This window comes from Lytechinus variegatus, chromosome 13 (assembly GCF_018143015.1).
Source record: "Lytechinus variegatus isolate NC3 chromosome 13, Lvar_3.0, whole genome shotgun sequence".
NCBI lineage: Eukaryota > Metazoa > Echinodermata > Echinoidea > Temnopleuroida > Toxopneustidae > Lytechinus > Lytechinus variegatus.
This window is the reverse complement of record NC_054752.1, coordinates 33,665,064-33,689,273: the sequence shown is the minus strand read 5'-3', so window position 1 is coordinate 33,689,273 and position 24,210 is coordinate 33,665,064. Positions and strand designations below refer to the sequence as shown.

At 36.3% G+C, this 24,210-nt stretch overlaps 1 protein-coding gene across 1 annotated transcript; it reads right to left on the bottom strand.

Annotated features, from left to right (window-relative positions):
- Positions 1-275: 275 nt before the first annotated feature.
- LOC121426406 (protein Abitram-like) lies at positions 276-23,961 on the bottom strand. Its single transcript, XM_041622699.1, has 5 exons — positions 23,826-23,961; positions 19,558-19,609; positions 12,108-12,237; positions 5,032-5,178; positions 276-3,517 (listed from the first exon to the last, which is right to left on the bottom strand). The coding sequence occupies exons 1-5, from the start codon at positions 23,959-23,961 to the stop codon at positions 3,332-3,334; spliced, it is 651 nt and encodes a 216-aa protein (XP_041478633.1). The 3' UTR covers positions 276-3,331.
- Between the last annotated feature and the right edge of the window lie 249 nt (positions 23,962-24,210).

Below are 24,210 nucleotides of genomic sequence, written 5' to 3'. Positions count from 1 at the left end.
ATTAGGGTTGAAATATTTGAAAGAACAGTTGACCCACCAATAGTTCTGTTATAACATTCATCTTTATTTTTTTCAATACAAAAAAGTCACTGTATTTTAATAGCACGGTTCATTTTATTTCAAGTGCAACAAGCCTCTGAGAACTATGGTCTTATCATGAGAAAGCAATGCTGTAGTCTCAGGACTTTGAAAGATAGGGCCGTGGGTTCAAATCCCAGCCATGGCGTAATTTCCTTCAGCAAGAATTCATCCACTGTGTGCTGCACTCGACCCAGGTGATGTAAATGGGTACCCGGCAGGAAGAAATTCCTTAAAAAAGGCTGCGTGCGCCGAATAGGTAGCCTAGCTTAGACGGGGTAATAAATAATAGCAGTGCCTTTTTAAAGCAGAAGGAGCACCGAAAGGTAGACCTCTGCGCTATATAAGTAGCCACCATTATTATTATTACATGCTCGCAAATTAGTGAGAGACGATTATGATTTTAAAAAATGTATGAGGAACCTCGGTTGGAATAACAATATGTATCGTTTTCTTATTATTTTCTTCAAATCCTGTTTGATCTTTATTTTAACCTTCCACTGCCCATTGTTCGGATAGTTTTAATCCAGTTCTAGAGGAGCGATCTGACCGAAACTGTGTGTTGGAAATCGCTTCTCCCATACATATTTTGAGACGACTATTACTAGAGAATGAATGAGCCTAATTTCATAATCATGTGAAAAGAAAATTAGATAGTTTTGAGAAGAAAGAAGGTACCTCTCTTTCTACTTGGTAATATCATTATTGCGATAAGAATGGTAACCCAAGTTCTTTTCCATAAGCGTGTACAAAAAGGCAAAAATTAATGTCTGTAATTTTGTTTTTGTATGGTCAGCCCCACTTTCAAAACCCTTCCACCAAAAGATGAATGAATCATTTTTTCATTATTGTTCATCCCTTTAAATTGTTTTAAAAGAAATTTTCAAAGTCATATGAAAAAAGAAGCATATAAAAACGGCCTTTTGCCGGAAAATATCCAAGCTTTTTTCGTTAAATATTATGAGATTTGAATTTTTAAGGATTTAAATTGATTAAGGACACGTAATTTTGTCATTAAAAATGCCTGGTTAACGGAGCAATGCAGTGGCTAGGTTATTGAATTGTTCGTAACACTTGGGTTTTTAGGTCAACCCTCTTTGGTTATATGCCCCTTACAATGTACAAGACAACAAAGGCTGTTTATTTCATTGAACTTGACCTTGACCCTGTCTGTACAATACCAAACATTTTTCACTGCTTGCATCAGTAAATAGTTAACGATACCTGAGAACAGACAGTATGAATAGAGTGGCCTCAAGAAAATCTTAAAACACAAAAGAAATGACCTACACTTCTATGGGCTTTTTTTTTTATATATACGTTGTCCATTTAGCGACACCATAGTTCATAAACAAGGAGATGCCATTGATTTCCATATAAAGCTGGATGGAGCTCGTACGAACGCACGCTATTCCTTGTCGCACGCACGCACGACCTTGAGGCCGAGGAAAAGTGCTCCATGACACAATAAACAGTTTATGGGGCCATACGAATACACACACGCAATAGATAAAAAAAAAAGAGTGGAAGTATGTGCGCATTTGACCTTTCTAAGTACTTGTATTGCTTCCGGTGTGCTAAAAAGAGCGCATTGTAGCTCTATCCACCTATTGATAAGGATGGGAGATACACGTTACACTGAAGTATAGTATACAGGGGTTCAAACTTCCTTGTCAGAAGCTCGAAACTGACCAAATGAATTTTACATACCTCAAAAAAGGGTTCTATATAGGATAAATTCTCCCAACGTATATATCTTGGTTTAATTCTACTTCTTTCCAAATTTGAAGCAATGATTTATTGTAACTGTAGTGGCTTATTTTGAGCTTGGGTGAGTGAATAGCATCCGTTCTCATGTTCTCAAGGAAAGAAGGCACGGAAGTCATCGAGGACGTAGATGTAATCTAAAGAAACATTTACTCCGACAATTACTCCGACCTCTCTGTGATTTAAAAAACACGAACAAAACACAAAACACGTTACTAATATAGAACTTCGAAACTGTTTATTTTTTGTCTGGATACTCTTTTTATGATTTAAAAAAACGTCTAAATATTTGGCGTGATATCTTTTCCTATGTAAGGCCATTATAATACACAAGGAAAAAATTGAAGACTGTGCCAATGAAATATGGGTTCAAATTTGCACTTTTTTTAAAGTGCAGGCAAGTCACAAGGGGAGCAACCTTCAAGGTGGATATTCGCCCCTTCAAGTTCAGGTTCGCGCCCTTAAAACAACGGGGTACATTTCTGAAACGGTGGCAACTGCACTATTGCATTTAGGAGCCCCAAGTGCAATATCTAAGGGTGCAAATTTGAATTCACACTGTTTTTATCTAGGACAATTACTGAAATAGTAAATGGATGAAAACATATCACCGGTTTAGATGGCGAATAACGGTGGTTTGCCCCCGAAGTACCCAGCAAGCAGAGCCCTGTATTACAGAGCTGAACAATTCGTTTTCAGTGGGTTACTACGTTTGCCTAACAACGCAATACGTGCCTTGCTGTAGCCCATTGAAAACGGATCGGGTAATTCTGTTGATAAAGGGTTGATGGCATCGTACAGAGGTATCACATCGCGACGCAGAACGCTCTCGAAAACAGAGAAAATCTATTGTTAATTGCCATTCATGACAAAGAGCAACCGAAAAGTCTTTGTTGGATATTGGTTAATCAAAAATAGCAGTTTCGTCCTGGACTCTGGACAAACGGCATATTTGACATTTTTCGTCAGCAACGCAACTTAGGACGAAACTGCTGTTCAGGTTTAATTTTCGACAAAGACCTCCCAGCTGTTCATTGTGATTTGACTTGCATTTTCAATACATATACTATGTTCTTGAATTCGTTCGGCGTCGCGATGCGAATACACCTTACTGAACCGCTACCTAAACAGGCGATGTCTGATCGCCTCTTAAGACTACAGTCAGGAATGAATAGACAATACATCCATAGATGCTGTCAACTGCAGTATCTGTAAGCGTATGAGGCGGACACTATAATGCTGCAGTCAAGTTTTCAGTTCCAATGGGAAATGAAGACTGAATATTGTCATATTTACATAGTAGGCTTCTGGCACTTGCGGTTCTGTCACATTAGCCAAGAGTAGTAGTACAAAAATTTGGAAACTGTCGTATTGGAATTCGCCAATATGTACCAAGGTCCTGATAACAGGACAGTCCGATAATCTTGGACCTTAAACTTCGATGGAAACCACCACCAAGGCCGTCCTTCAGAGCATCGATCTTCCATCAAGTTGGAGGGTCGTTCCCCTCATTGTTGGGTCCGTCTGTTGGCAGCGCCTCGGGGAGGGATGACTCACCGGTCCTCAGCGAAAGGACCTTGGTATATTCATCTTCCGAAATCGTTCGCTGGAACTGCGACTCGTAGTCGGCGAGTCGGACGAGAATGATGGCCACATATCCCTCCGTGCTTGACTACCGGATTGAATCAGAACATGGTTTTAATTATGCTTTAATGACCATCAATACTTCAAATTCAGCAGAGTTATGTTATGGATTTTTTTTATCCGTTGATGTTACGTAGAGATATTTCGCAACATGTATTAGGGATGTTTTCATGTCAAAAATAAGAATGAATGAATAGTATCACGATTTTTTTTTCATGAAAGGTGGTTCTTATTACGTAGGGTTTTCTCACTAATCAATTAAAAATACGGAATAATTTTCACACGATGTTAGTTCAATTTGAACAGATACCATTTTCCAAATTATAATAAAGCCGAGTTGGTTACATCTTGGAATGAAAGCTGCTCTCTTTAAGCTTATTGTTTTTGTACGAAGGGATATCTTGAACAAAAGGCATTATTCGCTTTGTGCTTTCAAAATGAGTAATGGAAAATTCAGGAATTGAATATTCCACATGACAGGGCGTTCCTAAATGGTCATTATTTTACAAGTTTGGCTACCCCCCTCCCCCCACTTCACCGCTCTCGCAATCATCATTGAGCAGACATTCAATATCAACGATAATAAAAATTCACTTTAAAAAAATTGTTGGTGTGCCGGTTTTTTCCCTGAATTATCTTAGTTCTTTAACTCGAAAAACCGTATGATCTTCCATTTAAAATCACCAAAAAGAGAGGAACTCAAGCATAGAATTCGAAGAGTCCCCTTTCAATAAAATGACTCATCTCGTCAATAAATCCCTGTATTCTCCACTGACATTTGAATTCAATTAATCGATCGACGTGTAATGATTCAGAGGACTGTCAAACGATCACTTAAGATATATCGCGAGATCTCCTTTGTCTCTCTTCATAATCCTTCATAATCAATATGCTCAATGGACTATATGAAAAAAATATCTGCTTGTACATTTCACAAACAGTACGGTAATACAATGTTTAAAGCAGAACAAATCAAACTCAACTAAAACTGCACCGTGAAAAGGTAATACAGTTAGACAAGAGGAACCCTTGCAGCTCAGAATGTAGGCATAAAGGAAATTTCATATTTTAAAAGTAAGAAACACAGAATAAACAATTCTTTCGCAAAAATCTTTCAGGAAACTAGACAAGTTGTAAAAAAAAATCATGATTTAATTCAGACATAAAGTGAGAAATGTAAAATTGGAAAACTGGAATTTCCAGGTCGTCGAAGAGAAATATACAAATAAATATCAGCCATATTATCTACGGAAACACACACTCTAAAAAACATATTGGGTATTATGATCGATAAGGGTAATTATGTGTCCAACCAAAATTGGGCACTTCTTTTGAGCATTTTTATTTATCCGGTGTGATGAAATTTTAGCCCATTCTACAGTAATTGCGGCTTATTTTTAACCTTATTGAACAATATGCTTCCCGCACTGGGCAAAATACTGCCCGAAATTGATTGGACACATAAGTACCCTCGTGCTGGTTTAAATTGACCCAATATTTTTATTACAGTGCAGTCAACATGACGAATTACACGGAACTTACCTTTTCAACGAGCAATTCAGGACGAGAAGATAACGTTTCGTTCACTTCAACGAGCTTCCCTTTGATACAAGAATAAATGGTGAATGATTGCCCGCCGTAGCAGTGGACTTTGCATAAAATCGACTCACTCTGAAGATTTTGCGCCCCCTGTAAGATAAAATAACATTAAAAAAATCTCCACATAATGCATCCGTAAAATTTTTCAGTGAGCAGCTCCCCATGGGTCATGTAATGACCAGTCTCTCACGCTAGAAAACACCAGTGTTAAATTTAACACCAACCCGGAATCTATATAATGTCCACATCAGAGATGTGTTGAAACACCAGTTTGGAATCAAACCGATCCTGGTTTAATACTAATTGGTGTTGTATAAACACATGTCTGGTGTTCTCTCCGGTGTGGACACACACCCACACGTGGAGCGTTGTGGCCCAGTGGATTAGTCTTCGGACTTTGAAGCAGAGGGTCGTGGGTTCGAATCCCAGCCATGGCGTAATTTCCTTCAGCAAGAAACTGATCCACAATGTGCTGCACTCAACCCAGGTGAGGTAAATGGGTACCGGTAGGAAGTAATTCCTTAAGAAGCTGTGTGCGCTATGAACGCCTAGCTTAGCCGGGTAATATAGGAGCGCCTTGAGCACCTAACAAGGTGGATATGTGCGCAATATAAATATCCTATATTATATATATATGTATACGTATATATCTACACCAGAGTTTTTACAGTGCAGAAGATGTAAAAAGATATTACGTCTAGTTTCAATAACATCGTATTTACCTAGGGTAGCCAATTCAGTTTAAAAAAATGTTTTTGGTTTGGTTTGATTTTGTTTTATTTACCGTATAAAAATCACAATAAAATACATTGAACAAGATATGATATTAAATATAAATATATATACATATATATTTTACTAGTGCCCAGTTGTATACACATGCTTCATGTTCACGATGATAAACAACATATTGTCTTTCATTGCACGTAGGAAAGCATTGCTAAAATGTCATGCTTGATCATGGCTTGATTCATCACAGAATTAAAACTTTTCCTTAACATTTGTTAAATATGTTATTCATTGACAGATTTCGTCAGACATATATGCTTCTTCTTTTGTCAAGCTTTCTTGACGTCAGCATGGGTCAGGGTGGAATTTTCATTCAGCAATGTGAAAATGTTATCAGAATGGCAGATGGGAATTACGTCGAAATGTTAAATGATGAAGTTCATCCTCCCCTTGCCTGATGGTTTCAGAGATCGATTCGATCTCGATTTGATCCTTTATTGCAAGGCAAGAATGACGTCACATTAAATGGTATCTACATTATATAAATATACGAGAGACGGTGGTGTTTTTCGTCCTTCGATCTATAAAAAAGCGAATCGCCTTCTGTACAAAAACCAATAAGGCCAGATTTGAGACAAAATATGACATCGATAATTCTAAATCTCTCAACTGTTTCGGCACATAAAAAGAATATTGTATCGATATTACAAAAACAAAAATCACGCTGTCAATGAGTTAGATATTCCGACATTTGGCTCATGGCAGTACAATGTTTTAATGAAATCTACAGTATTTGAAATCTCACCCTTGAGGTGTGGCAGATTTTTTCTTCCACCATGGTATTATCATCTGCCTGATGTCTTTGTGTGTTTTGTAGTAATTAAGTTGAGAAAGCCTTTTTTGAAGTGATTTATGATAATCATTATATAATTAGGTTTATTTTTACTCGCTTTGGAATTTTCTTTTAAATCTGAAGTTCCAAAACTCGATTTTGTGTCAATTATGGGTCTAATTAAGCCATACCGATAAATATAATAACGAACCTTATTTCTTTTTCGGACGAACAAACCTTCGGATTAACGAACCTTATTTCGTTTTCGGACCAACGAACCTTCGTATTAACGAACCTTATTTCGTTTTCAGACTAACCAACCTTCGGATTAACGAACCTTGTTTCATTTTCGGGCCAACGAACCTTCGTATTAACGAACTTTATTTCGTTTTCGGACTAACAAACCTTCGGAAATATGAATCTTATTGCGTTTTCGGACTAACGAACCTTTGGACTTAGAATGTTACCGCTGATAACATGATTGCATGATAAGTAAAAAAATCCTGAAGAAAACAGTATTTCTATAGATGAAACATAATTGTTTTTCCTACGACGAATTTCATATAAATCAATCATAATTTGCTACATGCTTTAATATCTCAAGTTCTTCCATTGTGACGTTGACCACAAAAAAAAACGACTGCCCCCCCCCCCTTTAAAGGATATATCTGACGAACAAATACCTGCAACTGTATCGATGGTTGAATTAAGGGGCGGAGCCAAGGGGGCCGAGCAGCAGAAGTTTGGCAATATATTTCTTGAATTACTTTTTTGTTTTGGGTAACTGGGTAACTACCTGCCCCCCCCCCCGGTAAATGAGGATTCTGCCCCGAGTTGATTCACTAGGTGTTCTTACGAATGTTGCAAACAATCCATGTGAAAGTATCCGACATCGGAGATTCTAAACATTACATGTTTAAAAAGAATAATGCGACATGGAAAACAACGACAACAAATGTATTTTTGAACTTGCTTGCGACTTTTTACGAACCTATTACTGAACCCCAGCGAAGTCCCCAAAATCAGTACGATCGCAAACATTCGTCGCTCACATGTTTGTGGTGTTTTCGACATACCTCTAAACGCGTCTTGTTATTGGGAGTCAATTATGTGTGTCGATGGCCAATTATTTATTCAAATGCGCGCCCTTGAGGCGGGGCGTGAAGAGCGTCATAATTGTCTCAAGAGTATGCGACAGCGAACGGGGAAAGTACCATCTTGATTTTCTAGTCTTGAAGTGATTTATGCTCTTGTCTTGGTAGGTGTAAGAGGTTACATGTCACTAAGACGTGGTTTATTTTTTTCTTCGGCCTGTTTACAAATTTATAGATATAAGCAAGGAAAGGCTGATCAATACTGCGAGAGTAAAGGAAACGCTTTCATGAAGCATTAAGGAAGTGATTTACAATTATGTAAAAGATAATGTAATTTATAGTATCTCATTGGCCGAAGGCATTTCATGATAAATATCACCGACAAGACGTTAAATGAAACGTACGTACTGGAAAGGTAATAGAGCAATTTCTTGAACATTGTATCGAAATGTTTATTAATTTAATTTTTTAATGACTGATGTGTTGGCTCAGCTGAAAGAGCGTCAGTCTCTCATACGGGATGTCAATTTCCTAGAAATGCAAAGTTTTTTGGCATATCAAGCGATATGACACAGTGATAGTCATGTGTGGCAGTCATATCAAATGGTGTGGCAGTCATATCAATTAGTATGATAGTCATATCAAATGGGGCGGCAGTCATATCAAATGGTGTGGCAGTCATATCAAATGGTGTGGCAGTCATATCAAATGGTGTGGCAGTCATATCAAATGATGTGTCAGTCATATCAAATGGTGTGTCAGTCATATCAAATGGTGTGTCAATCATATCAAATGGTGTGGCAATCATATCAAATGGTGTGGCAGTCATATCAAATGGTGTGGCAGTCATATCAAATGGTGTGTCAGTCATATCAAATGGTGTGTCAGTCATATCAAATGGTGTGGCAGTCATACCAAATGGTGTGGCAGTCATATCAAATGGTGTGGCAGTCATATCAATGGTGAATCAGTCATAGCAAATGGTGTAGCAGTCAAATCAAATGGTGTGGCAATCATATCAAATAGTATGATAGTCATATCAAATGGGGAGGCAGTCATATGAAATGGTATGATAGCAAGTAGTGTGGTAGTCATATCAAATGGTGTGTCAGTCATAGCAAATGGTGTGTCAGTCATATCAAATGGTGTGTCAGTCATATCAAATGGTGTGTCAATAATATCAAATGGTGTGGCAATCATATCAAATGGTGTGGCAGTCATATCAAATTGTGTGTCAGTCATATCAATTAGTATGATAGTCATATCAAATGGGGCGGCAGTCATATCAAATGGTGTGGCAGTCATATCAAATGGTGTGGCAGTCATATCAAATGGTGTGGCAGTCATATCAAATGATGTGTCAGTCATATCAAATGGTGTGTCAGTCATATCAAATGGTGTGTCAATCATATCAAATGGTGTGGCAATCATATCAAATGGTGTGGCAGTCATATCAAATGGTGTGGCAGTCATATCAAATGGTGTGTCAGTCATATCAAATGGTTTGTCAGTCATATCAAATGGTGTGGCAGTCATATCAAATGGCTTGGCAGTCATATCAAATGGTGTGGCAGTCATATCTAATGGTGAATCAGTCAGCAAATGATGTAGCAGTCAAATCAAATGGTGTGACAATCATATCAAATAGTATGATAGTCATATCGAATGGGGCAGCAGTCATATCAAATGGTATGGCAATCATATCAAATGGTGTGGCAGTCATATCAAATGGTGTGGTAGTCATATCAAATGGTGTGGCAATCATATCAAATGGTGTGGCAGTCATATCAAATGGTGTGTCAGTCATATCAAATGGTGTGTCAGTCATATCCAATGGTGTGGCAATCATATCAAATGGTGTGTCAGTCATATCCAATGGTGTGGCAGTCATATCAAATGGTGTGGTAGTCATATCAAATGGTATGATAGTCATATCAAATGATGTGGTAGTCATATCAAATGGTATGATAGTCGTATCAAATGGTGTGTCAGTCATATCACATGGTGTGTCAGTCATATCAAATGATGTGGTAGTCATATCAAATGGTATGATAGTCGTTTCAAATGGTGTGGTAGCCATATCAAATGGTATGATAGTCGTATCAAATGGGGCGGCAGTCATATCAAACGATGTGTCAGTCATATCAAATGGTGTGGTTCTGTGGTAGTCATATCTGATGGTGTGGCAATCATAAGGCAGTAATTCCGTGACCATCCGTGATGGTGGAGGTGCCGTGGCCGAGTGGTCTAAGGCGCTTGGCTATACATGGAAAGTCCGGGTTCGATCCCCGGCCGCGGCACCTATGCCCGTGAGCAAGGCATTTAATCTACAATGCTCTTTTATCCTGCTTTCAAATAAATGGAAATGCTGTATGCATTGTTGGTACTAGGTGTGCACTTGTTTAAAAAAAAAAAAAAAAAAAAAAAAAAAAAAAATCTAATTCAATTCGGTAGCGTCAATTAGAAGTTGTTTGTAGTCACAAGAAATGGCAGTCATAGAAATTTCACATCTTCATCTAACGATAAATGAGTCTGCCAAATTTTCTGCAATTGATCCCAGATGATGAATTAGTGAGATTTCAAACGAACCCGTTGCTCAATTTACATGCCTCTTTAAAACAAACCATTCTTGCAGTAAAAGCGATCAGCTTCGATATACACATAATAATGCACGTAATAATAGTTATGATTTCAATGGAAATTTTACTTTTAATGCCATGAAAAGATCATTTAAGGTCTTCTTGGAAAATGTCTAAGTGAGTACATTCCAGAAATAACCCAAGTCATAAAAGATTACTTTGTCACATTCAGATTTACAGCGAAGGAGCAATAACAACATCATTAGACATTCTTGGCAAATTACAAACATGAATAATGTTCTACAGTAAACATCTTTCAAATCCTTTTATACATCTAACTTAATTCAATTGAGCCCGCTCAATAATGTTTATACTTTCCATTTTCTTCCCTCTCACTTTTTCTTAATCCACATCTTCTGTCCCTGTAATTGCGTTTGCGAAACATTTGTCCTAAATAACTAGTGCATTTCAACGTTATTTTCAATACTTACTGTAATCTACGAAAACATAATTGGTAACAATGCAACCCTAATATATAGGTAAAAACATTACACAATAGAATAAAAACAATATACTCTTATTTACCCAGGGTAGCCACTTCAGCTCTTAGCTGTTCTTCGAACGGGCCCTCCACATAACATGGTATTATCATTACCCTTCTCCATTCTCAAACCCCGTTTTAATGTCGTTGGTATGACGAGGATCGAACCCATGACCTCCCATTCATGAGGCGGGCGCTCTACCACTGAGCCACCATCAATAGTCCAGGATAGACCCCATAGAAAATTGACAAAACCTTGTTTCTTCATATACAATATTTTTTTATGGTTTCTTGTCAATTCGAGGGTGCTGATTCCGAATCTGAATGATGCCACTCGTGTAACCTCGAGCATTTTCCGCAAATTGGCAATATTCAATATGGCCGCCAAAATATGCAAATTACCCATGAAAATCATAAAACTGCCAGCAGATAGGCTATAAAATATATGAAAAAAAATCCTTGGAATTTGAGAAAAGCACGATGAGCATGTAACGGCAGTCCGCAATTTTGAATTGTCAATAGATATTTCAACTGAGGGTTTCTCGTATTATCTTCTTTCAATACCAGTCTAATCCCCGAGTAGACGGACAATTTTAAAGGTTAAGTTGTGACCGAGACATATAATCACAATGGATTAATGGCGAGACCATCAATCGTGTCTGTGTATTATGAGTTTTGGAACATCATCAGAATTCTCCAAATCGTAACATGTGCTATGATGATGATTGGATGTTTAAAATAACGTAACTTTTGCGATATCACGCCCCGATAGATACCTTTTGGATGTGAAAATGGAAAGAAAAAAGCATGACGCCTCGAAGTTGGCAAAAACGTCATGTATTGATTGTCATTTTGGAATTCGTTTCCTAATTTGATCAATGAAAATTTTTTTAAAAAAATCAAAGCCACGTAATAAAACTGGGGAACATGAAAGAGGCATAGCCGAGGGTGCCTGGACTGTACCACGTGTGTGTAATTATCCTCATGCCGGATCAAAGTGATGTATATTGTATATTTTATAAGAAAGTGATGCGGCTCATCTTTACAAATGTACTTGATGAACCATCCTCATCTCACAACCATGACCTGTCAATAGAATTAGACATTAGTACCAGTTATTAGCCAATATTCCCGTTTGCTATTTAAAAATGAATGACTGGTCACGTGATCAATCACATCCAATCACTTGATTAGGATCTAGAACAGACATTACTTTGCGAAGGAATACAATAACCACGACTTACTCGTTTGTTCTTGCCGATGACTTTATTGTCCATTCTATTTGTATTGGCATTGGCTTGAAAATCGACCTTTTCGATTTTCATCTTGTCCCGAACTATAGGATGACCTCTCGCAAGGGTTATCACGCAGATTCTGAAAAGGAAAAGACAACCAAGTATAGCAGTATGTTTATGCTTACAAATTACCCAACTTAGAATATTCCGCCTTAACGTCCTTATATTAAAATATTCGCACTCGAATTGATATAATGCTTTAGTTTAACTGGTCGTGTGTTTTCCAAGTGTAGCAGGCATATATATATATATATATATAAATTATTTGTTCAATATCAAGATGTTTTGATTAAATATTCTAAACACTTTTTATAAACATTAACATGATGCATATACATGTATAAAGAAATAATGCGAGCGCGAAGCGTAAGCTGAAAATTATAGATATTTAGATCTAAAATCTGGACATTTTAGGGAGAAGTAATCACACGATTTGCACCTAAGCAATTAATGCATGTACTTGGGTTGAGATGAAATTTCTTTATGCTTACATGAAAGGGGAAAATTTAAAGGGATTCATTAAAAGTATACATATCTCATCGGCGTAAGTCGAGCGCGAAGCGCGAGCTGATCTTTTTTTTGTATATCCTCACCTAAAAAGGACAATTTAATGATTTTTGGGGTAAATATTAATGAAGAGGATTTGTATCTCCCTTATCAAATCAGCGCTCGATGGAAAGCTTTGACAATTAATCCAGGCAAAATTTGCAGTTAAGAAATGTTTGTAAGAATTAATGAAGAGTAAACTACTAAAGTGCAAACCTCGATATGAAAATGGTATTTGCGTTGGAAAAAAAGAACATTTTGAGGACTGTTTTTTGAAATCTTGAAGAGAATAAATATATCACTAATCAAAAGTTGTCACGAATATTCATCCCTGAACACGCAAGATTCATTTTCTACATGTGTTGGAAACTGCATTAACATGACGATAACATAGGATGGGGTATCAATTAACTTCTCTTCATTTTCCTTTTCTTTATTTGCGTTCCCTTTCCCTTCTTTGCGCCCCCCTCCTCCCCCGAAAGGGGCGCCCGGGGATGTGCCCCCCTAGACATGCTACTGCCTTCCAGTTGCGTTGAACCCTAAAATGACTGGGCTATTTGAGATGTACGGAATTTCGCTTCAAATTTTCATTTTTTCCTCCAGATTTCATCTTTGTAGTCTTATTGAAAGGTTTCCACAAAGAAATTTGAGAAAGCCAATTTTTTCTTTGATTTCTCATGTATTTTTTTTTTTTTTTGGTCTTTTGTTTTTCATTGTTTTTTTAATGGAAATTACCACAAACCATTAAACCCTATACAGTGCGTATCAAAAAAAGTTTACACTTTGAAAAAGCCCTGGGGATCAAAAAATATACAACATGTGGGAAATTTTTTCACATATGATCTTGGGTTTGGGTATCATCTATCCAATGAATGTAAAAGTTTCGACAGAATGTTACACTTGAGTGAGCACTGTCCATTTTCGTAAAGCTCGCAGAAATCTGTTTGCGCAGAAATGCTCGTTTTCACGCTGTACAAAGGGGAAAGGGCGAAATCAAACTTACCCTGCAAAACATTTCTCATACATTTCCCTTTTGTTCAATTGAAATAAAACGGATACATTCAAGCATTTTGTAACAATTCTTAGTAATCTTAGTAAGCACAGCTTATCCTTTTTGTGTCAGCTGGATCTGAGGACATAACTGAATCTGAACAAAAGTTTATATCAGACATCAACATTTTTTCACTAAGTTTTTATCATTTAAAGTGGGTTTACATTTCATTTTTCATTAATACTTGTTTCTCCACACTTTTCCCAAACTTGACAATGATTAACAAAATGAAAGTCAAGCCTAAGCCATTTCATGTAAATCACAGCTCAGTGTAAAGCAAATATCGTCACGATGGCCTCGGTGTGTGGAGGAGTGGGGTGGGGCGCAATGCAGTCTTCGAAGTGTTTTGGGCATGGAAACAAGTTTAAAAAGGGTAAAAGATATCTTCAAATCAAGTTTACTAGCTAAATTCAACGTGTTATTCATGATTAAGGTCTACTTTTATTCGCATAACTATTTCGAAGTTCTGCGTAAATCATTTTTCACTAACTTTTCAAAAGTAAATTGTGCTCACTCAAGCGGAAATATTTTTCGACAGTTATATCGTCATTTGCTCAAATGGACCTGTACCTATCTTAAAATGTGGAAAATGTTCAGGATATTACAAATGTATAATTTTACAGGATTTTTTCAAAGTGTAAACTTTTTTTGATACGCACTGTATCTATTAAACTGAACAACTAGAATGAAAAATAATCACCCTTTTATGAATTTCATCTCCCATAGATTTTACACAAAGTATGAAAATGATGCCACTCGTGTAACCTTGAGCATTTTCCGCAAATTGGCAAAATCCAATATGGCCGCCAAAATATATGTAAATTACCCATGAAAATCACAAAATTGCCCGCACAATGGCTATAAATGCATGAAATTGTGTGGCAGGAGTGGAATACTCTCTAAAAATATTTTTTTTACAAAATATTTATTTTCTGGATATTCAAAATGGCAGGCATAGAATATCCAGAAAATAAATATTTGGTCAAAAATCATTTTTTTCAGAGTATTTCACTCCTGCCACACAATTTCATTCAGATCACAATTACTCGCAGTTTGGGGATCATTTTTTTTTTGAAAATTAGTTTTCCCTACTCATATTGTACATAATAGGGTATACAGAGGTCTGTGGCGGCCATTTTGAATATCAAGAAAATAAAAAAAAATAAAAAAAACATTATTTCAGAGAGTATTTCACTCCTGAAACACAATTTCATGCATTTTATAACCAATGTGCGGGCAATTTTGTGATTTTCATGGGTAATTTACATATATTTTGGGCGGCCATATTGGATTTTGCCAATTTGCGGAAAATGCTCAAGGCTACAAGAGTGGCATCATTCAGATTCGTAATCAACACCCTCGAATTGACAAGAAACCATCAAAAAATATTTTATATATGAAAAAACAAGGTTATGCCTCTTCTATCCTGGACTAAATTACTTCATGTCCTTATGATTCGTGTTTATGAATATTCATGAGGTGAAGTCTTTAGTATCCAAACTTCGACGAATCTGCTATTCAAATCCTTCGCTCGGTTTAAGTGGTCTGAATACTTAGTCTACAGTGACTTGTGACTAGTTTTGTGTGAAGAACCACTTTTTTATCACAGGTTCAATCAGGGTCTGTGCTCGCAGAATAGCGTTATACACTACATGTATAAAAAAAAATAAAATAAAGGCATATTCACCGGAGTCGGTGCTGGTATATAAGCTCACTTGTCTAAACCATATTATTATTTGTTTTTATTTCTTCCTCTTGAAAATGGTTTTAATCAGAGAGGAAAGCGGAAGTGGGAATGTCTTTTAAATCATGGTAGGGTCCATACTTGAATCAACCCACGTGGAGGCGCGATAACTCAGTCGATTGAGCGGGGATTTCTGAGTTCGGTGATACTGGTTCGATTTCCACTTGGTGCGCTAGTGCCCTTTCGAAAGGCTTTAATCCTCATTACCAGGGGAGCGTTTCATGAATGGACTTGTCGGCCGTTTTATCCGACAAGTCCTGTTTTATCCGACAGTTACTATAGTAACAGTGCTTCTCAACCAGTCAGAATCCAGGAAAGTTGTCAGATCTGACAACTTGTCGGACGGAAATATTGATGAAACGCCCCCCAGGTCCCTCGAAGAAGACCTCAAGCTGCCGGTCCTCTGGTCGCTTACTTTGCTAGTAGGTCCATGCTTACAAGCATTCATGCTTTCTTAGCAATCAGGTAAATAAATCACCATTTACTATTTATCATGTAGCCGATATAAATATACATAGCTGTAAATTAAATAATCCTGCGATTCTGAAACGCCACTATAATTTCATCATTATATAATCGCCATCAATTATATAAAACATGTTAGAGCGGCTGCCTGCATGCCTTATTGCACTGGGGAGGGGGTGCAATAAAGTTAAGGTTAGAAGGAATACTCGATTGTGATGTACCTCTTATGATAATAAAAGGAATTGCACATTGTGGAAATGGAATACAATATGGATTCCATAGCAAATATTGAACACTTCAACGTAATAAAATATGGGAAGCGGCGGCCGGAATTCAAACATAACTTTCCGCGAACTGGAATAATTCGATACGGACATTCAGTCAAACATCTTAAAATGACGTCACCACTCCAGAGCACATTACGCATCAGACATCTACCATTTCTGCAAGCCTAACTGGTGACGTCACATGCTGCCATTCATGATTTGCTTTCAATGGTCATTATTTACATTAGCAAAAATAGAGCTCTTCTGATCAGACGGTAGAGTGTCAATAAGCATAATGATGTCATCGGCCTCCAGCCGTCGGGGCTCGTCTTGTTATTTGAAGAAATATCACTAGTTGGTAGAGCAATTCGTCAGTCGCCTGGGAAATTTCAGGCTAGCGATTTAAAGGGAATCGCGTTCAAGAAATCGGCAAGAAAACCAAATATATTTAGCAAAACATGGTAAGTTATCTCAGCACTGTACATGTTCATTGTTGAAAAAAGTTTTCACCACACGTCGGAGTTCATTAAGTAATCAATAATCTCAGATAGAGTAGTAAAAAATAATCTCGCAAAATATGGTGTCCCATAGCCTAGGGTTGTGTATCGGGGCCTCAGCAAATGTAATTCTGGGTTGTATGCAGTATGTGTTGCCAAGTCGGGCAAGCATCGAATAACTAAATGCTATAATCAAGCACAAAAAGTTATTTCATACTTAGCCATACAATTTCAATAATTTAAAGGATTTTCAAATTTGGGGTACATTCTGGTAATGTGAATTCGATTTCTCGCATTCTAGCGTTCCGATGTAAAGATAGAAAGTCTTCAGCGATTAATTATTTGTGAAATTTGAAGTTGACGGTAAATGTGACTATTTTTCATAGATCATTCTAGATTTCGTCATTATAAAAATTAAAAAAAGCTATATACCATGCATATGAAGTTTTCATGTGGAGACATTTGACCAAATTCTATGTCTGAAAAATGATTTTTACCAAAAGGGAAAGTGGTTCATTTTTGTCCCTGACAAAAATGATGTTTTCATTGTAAATCAAATTTACTCAAAAACATTAAAATTAAATCGCATCCTTCCCATAACATGTGTGTTATGATTATACATTTTCATGTTAAAAGAACTTTTTATTTGATGATATTTTTAATACAAAATAATTAACAAAAAATGTACAAATGATTTTAATAACTGTTAGATTCGTCAATGCTCTAAACAATCTGTTGACACCCACATGTTTGAGAAAGTTTGAGAAAATTGAATGAATAATAAGAAAGTTTTGAGCATTTGAAGTTTAGATCATTATTATAATGTAGACCCTCCAGTTGGCAATGCGAGAAAGATGTGTGATGTCACATGTGAACAACTTTCCCATTACTTTTCTATATATTACGCTTAAACTGCCTCTTTTATCATATCTATTAGTTCGTGTATTCTTTTTATATGAGGGCAAGTCAATACAGATTTTTAAAGAATACATTATGGATGAAGAGTTTGTATCACCATAAGAGCAAAAAAAAAATACATTTTGGGGGTATTTTATAGTCAATCACAGGGAAAGTTGTTCACATGTGACATAACACATCTCTATCGCATTGCCAATGGGAAGATCTCCATAGCATTAGTGATTGCAATATTCAAAAGCTCAAAACTTTCTCATCATTTGTCTGATATTTCTCAAACTTTCTTTGATTTTTCTCTTTCCACACAAGCCCACTTGTTCCAAAGGTTTAATTACTCCCCTTTTATGCGGTGGGGGATCCAAGGGAGCATGTCTGTCACCTCTTTTCTTCTTAGCGGCTTTGTATAACGCATATATATACCACCATTGCCACGCACTTTTCAGCGGTAATGATTTAGCCCTTCTTCAGATCAGCTGTTGCTATGTGAGTGTTCATCGTCCACTAGCCACTACGGTAAGGAAAACTATCAGAGCATTGAAAGTCCCTTTCTAGATTTGTTATCGTTAATAAGTAAATAATATCGAATGTCTGACGTTTAATTTATACTTATATTAACACTTCTACTTTATCCCCTTGATGAGAAATTCTGTATACTGATGAATATGCAAATTACATCTGTGAGCGTGCGAAAATGAGATGGAGAGGCGAACGGACAGACAGGGAGGGGGAGACGGGGAAGAGAGCAATAAGAAAATACGTGGGTGAAGGATGACAGACTTTGAAAGCATTTGCCCGTCTTTCTTAGGAATAACAAAATAGGGACGCTCCCCGCCCCCTTGATCTCATTCTTCAAACCAATCAGTCAAACAAACTGTCACTGATGCCTCAAAGGATTAAGGTGCCAGACTCGTTACCGCCATGACTTACCAAAATATAGATTGGAACTTATTTGGAAGTGGCGACCTTCGCGCACGCTAATACAAAAACGACACGGCCTCTGAGAAATAACTACGTGATTCAGCATCGATCACTTGGCATCACGCGGTGATCGGATGACATGCAATAGGGTACACTTGACACGCTTCGTTTAGGAGAGTAGTCGCGGTAATTACACGTTTGGTGACAGACCGTTTACATGCTCATGAACAGGATGTCAGACCGCCGTGATCGTTTGAATGAAGGTCGGGCCCCCGATTCATAAAAAAGTTACAATAATTATTACGTTTCCCTAATGGAAATCACCTTGGTTACAGGGCTTAGCAGCCAATCACAATTAAGCTTTTTCATAACAATGGCAAAGTTACAACAGTTAGTCTTTCTGGAACGAGCTATAGATATATGATGTAACGAGAAGCTTCTCCACAAGCAGTTTCAAAAGACAAAGTCTCAAAGCCATAATTTTCATACCTCCTTCAAGTCGATTAGACTTTAAACAAACGAAAAATGGCATATTATGTATGTTTCATCATAATAAAACGTAACTCCCCCCCCCCAAAAAACACAATGCCTTCCATGATTCACGCAGTTCCGTAAAGCAGTTTTATGCACATCACGGATAGACAATGATACCACACATCAAATACTCATCTTGTATTGATATGAATATTCTTTGTTTTCCTCGTATTATGTAAATTGTATATCAATATGTCCTTGCCCCTCCCCATGCACTGTACATGTTCAATCGGTAATATATTTGACTTTTTTACCATTTGACGATATAAAAATACGAAAATATTGGTGTGCAGCAATATATCGGATCTGCAAATATGCTAATAAAGTGAGCCATATATGTCCTAGATTCATAGCAAAAGAAAGAGAGAGAACGAGAGACAGAAATGGGATATAAGGCTTTGAGGCACCACAAACGAATGATAATCTTTTTGTAAGCATTTTTCGCTGTCAATTTTACACTTACTTGTTAGAATGCTGAAGAATACAGAAGTCCTCTGCTGTTTTTCCGTTGGTGTCTGTTCAATGAAAAGAGACGAAAATTTTCAACTTAATGAACCATATAGGAAGACTCTAAATTTTATGATATGTCATTTGTTAATCCTATCTGTGCTTAAAATATAAAGTTAGAAAACAAAAATCCAATCGATTCCCGAAAGCCCTACTGGACAGAACACAGTGTTCCACAGTGTGTGTGGCACAGTGTGGAACAAAATGTGAAATCAACTTCACACTGTTAAATTTGAGCATTTCAACAATGAGAATCAAACGTTCTCATAATCAACCATGTGAAAACGCTATGCACAGTCACACTGTCGAGGTGTCCACAGTGTGAAAATATCTTCACACTGATAAAATTGAGCATTTCAACAAAGAGAATCAAACGTTCACATAATCAACCATGTGAAAACGCTATGCACAGTCACACTGTCGAGGTGTCCACAGTGTGAAAATATCTTCACACTGATAAAATTGAGCATTTCAACAATGAGAATCAAACGTTCACATAATCAACCATGTGAAAACGCTGCACAGTCACACTGTCGAGGTGTCCACAGTGTGAAAATATCTTCACACTATTGAATTTGAGCATTTTAACAGTGTGAATAGTCCACACTGTGATCACATTGAGTGACACTGTTCTTTCTTCTTCTATTTTTGGGGTGGGGGTCTTTTCGAGACGCACTGTATAAGTAAGAATTAATACATTTTACAAATAAACTTGTTAAAACAGGAAGGTGTTTTGACATTGGAGAGATGTGGGAGGATAACAGCGGACATGGACAAACTCTCGTGTCAGAATTTTGTCATGCACATGCTCAATGTAGGCGCCATTTCCATATTGACATTGTGCTATCCAAATCGAATCAATACCCGGCGGTACTTATTTCCAGTTGTTGTTTTTTTAAACATCAGAACATTTACTATAAATATGAATATACGGATTTCCCATCAATGTCATTTAGAACTGTGACTAATTTGAAAATTTTGAGCTGTAATGAAAGTACCCCTGGTCATTATTTCTGTCGCTTCTATCATTTCCTCTCCTCATCACCAGGGATCATCGTCCTCTTCTTCAGTTACTACGACTGATGATCACTACCACTACTGTTACTACGGCTACTGCTACTAGCAACTGCTTCTACTGCGTATACTCCTCTTTATTTTCTTCTTTTTCAATTTCATATTGTTTCTTTTCTTTCTTTTCTTCTTTTTCACATTGTTTCTTTTTCTTCTCCCCAAATCATATTTCGCCTTCTTTTTCTTCTAGTATATTACAACCCCTACTGCTGCGACTACTACTCTTAGTCTCCCCCTACTACTTTTACTTTATTATTCTGGTGAAACAATTCTAGGCATGTCTTCATGAATATTGTAAATAAATTATAAATTTGTATAGCGCGGCCACTATATAAAAATACTCTACTGCGCTTTGGTTACCCCTAATGCTTACAGTGTATACTAACTAAAAATGATGATCTTATTATTACTTAAAAGCTTCCTTAAAGGACAAGTCGACCCCAACAAAAACTTGATTTGAATAAAAAGAGAAAATTTCAACAAGCATACCACTGAAAATTTCATCAAAATCGGATGTAAAATAAGAAAGTTATGGCATTTTAAAGTTTCGCTTATTTTCAACAAAATAGTTATATGAACGAGCCAGTTACATCCAAATGAGAGAGTTGATGACATCACTCGCTCACTATTTCTTTTGTAATTTATTATATGAAATATTTTTATTTTCTCGTCATTGTCACTGAAATTAAGTATCATTCCTCACTGAACTTATGGAATTCCATTATATTAACATTTTGTGCTTCAGGCAAGGAGGTCCTAATCATCAAATTCGTAAAAATTGAAATATTGTATAATTCAAACAATAAAAAACAAAAGAAATAGTAAGTGACATCATGGACTCACTCATTTGGATGTAACTGGCTCGTTCATATAACTATTTTGTTGAAAATAAGCGAAACTTTGAAATGTCATAGCTTTCTTATTTTACATCCGATTTTGATGAAATTTTCAGCATTGTGGTTGTCTGATTTTCTCTATTGATTCAAATCAACATTTTTCTGAGGTGGACTTGACCTTTAATTACTTACTTAATTAATTACTTACAGCAATATTGACATCATACGATACATAAATTTGGCAGTTTAACAACGAGATTTCTAATAGAATATAATATATATATATATATATATATATATATATATAGTAAAGAAATGGATGAAGAGAACAATGGTAGGCGTAGCTTAAATCAAGGTTCCCCAGAGCTATCTACCCTTTGGAAAAATTGGTGATGCCGAAAAAATGTCTCTGCCGGCGTTCAAAGCTGGGGGCCGGGTTCGATTCCCGGCAGAGACATTTTTTCGGCATCACCAATTTTTCCAAAGGGTAGATAGCTCTGGGGAACCTTGATTTAAGCTACGCCTACCATTGTTCTCTTCATCCATTTCTTTACAATATTTAAATAAAAAAGAGTTGCCAAAAACTGTTGTACATGTATAACTTTACACATTTATATATATATATATATATATATATATATATAATAATATATATAATTTTTAAAGCATTGCAGTAATGATTTTCAAACATCATTAATCTCATTATACCATTATCGTTATCGTCATAATTGGTATTATTCATAATTTTTAGTATTTTCATCATTACTATAAAAAAAACATGATCATAATTATAAACATTTTTTACTCAAGTTAATCATAATCACCATTATCATCCAATTAAAATGAATAATAATATAACAAAATGTTAAAGAAACTGACCTACACAAACCAAAAAATCCAATGCCATACTAAAGTAAAGTGAAGGCCTAACACTAGTAACAGCATCAGTGAAAAGTAAACAGATATTGAATACCAAGTGATACAGAAGGAAATTGTTAGTTTTTCTCATTCACTTATGTTGAAATTAGGACTGTGAAAAAAGGGTAGATTGACCAGCAAGTAAACTGTCCAGGGGGTTTTGCCCTCCCCTCATGGGCGTCATTGGGTATGGCATATGCCCAAAAGGAGAAGGGGTGCAAGCCAAGGGGCAGTATAACATCCACAACAAAAAGAAACCAGTTTCAAAATGAAGAATTTGAAAAAAAAAGATAGAACTGTTTACATCAGAAATTAAAACACTAAGAGTAAAATAGATCTAGAACTGCAACAATGCAAAACTGACAGAACACATGCACATGAACGTCATAAATAAAGAGTGAAGTTACACATCTAACGTTAACTAACTTAAAGGGGAATGAAACCTTTGGAACAAAGAGGCTTGTGTAGAAACAGAAAAATCAAAGAATAAGAATAAAGAAAGTTTGAGAAAAATCAGCCAAATAATGAGAAAGTTATGAGCATTTGAATATTGCAATCTTTGATGCTATGGAGATCCTCCCATTGGCAATGCGACAAGGATGTGTGATGTCACTGATGAACAACTTTCCCTTTGGTGGACTATAAAATACCCTCAAAATGTCTCTTTTTACTTTTTCTTATGATGATACAAACTCTTTATCCAAGATTTGTATTCTTAAAAAAATATGTATTACATGCCCTCATGTAGAAAGAACACATGATCTATGGATAGATGTGATAAAAGAAGCAATTCAAGTGAAATATAAATGGGGAGAGTTGTTCACAAGTGACATCACACATCTTTGTCGCATTGCCAATTTGCTATCTCCATAGCATTAGTGATCGCAATATTCAAATGCTCATAACTTTCTCATTATTTGTCCGATTTTTCTCAAACTTTTGTTGATCTGTTTCTTTGATTTTTCTGTTTTAACACAAGCTATCGTGTTCCAATGGTTTCATTCTCCTTTAAGTTAAGTTAGACCTGAATAAAGTAGAACTGAAAGTGAAACTTTAAATCATTAAGTGAAATGAATTATTGAATAGGCCTAGGCCCTAGTCTAGATCTAGTTGAAGAACAAAAGAATGATAACACAATTTAAAAGAATTACTAAGAAAATAAGGATGAGGGCTTTCACAATAATATGAGTCGACTCAGCTCAGTCGAGATACCGTCTTGCATGTCTGTTGCGGGAGGCCGGAAGACTGGAAATATCTTGGATGGTGAACATTACAAATTTAGCAATAGGTGGAACTACGGTATGATCTACAAACCGGACACGTGTCAAGAATTAGGTTATTCAAACGGCTAATATCCGAATATAAATTAATCTAATATGAACAATCATGAATTATTCACCTATCTGATATCTTGGGGTAAAATATCTCTCGAGGAATGATGGGAAAACATCATTTCTATTGGTTTCTTCTAACAAATTTTGGTCCATGGAAGCTGCCATCTTGAATGACTTGTTTTTATCGGAAGAGGGCGACATCAGGACTTCAATTCTGAATGCATTGCGTATAGTTTGGGAGTTGAATATCATTTTTCAATTTAGTGTTTTGTTTCTCTTCAAGTTTAATTTCTTCTTTTCCCCTCTTTATAGGCGACCTTATTTACTTTTTGTTAAACTGATGTAGAAAAAGGATATTTCGTAGTTACAATATTTTAGAACTGTCATTTAATTCATTTTTTTTATGTATTTTGTATCTATCTAATTATTGATTATTATATTTCTATTTAT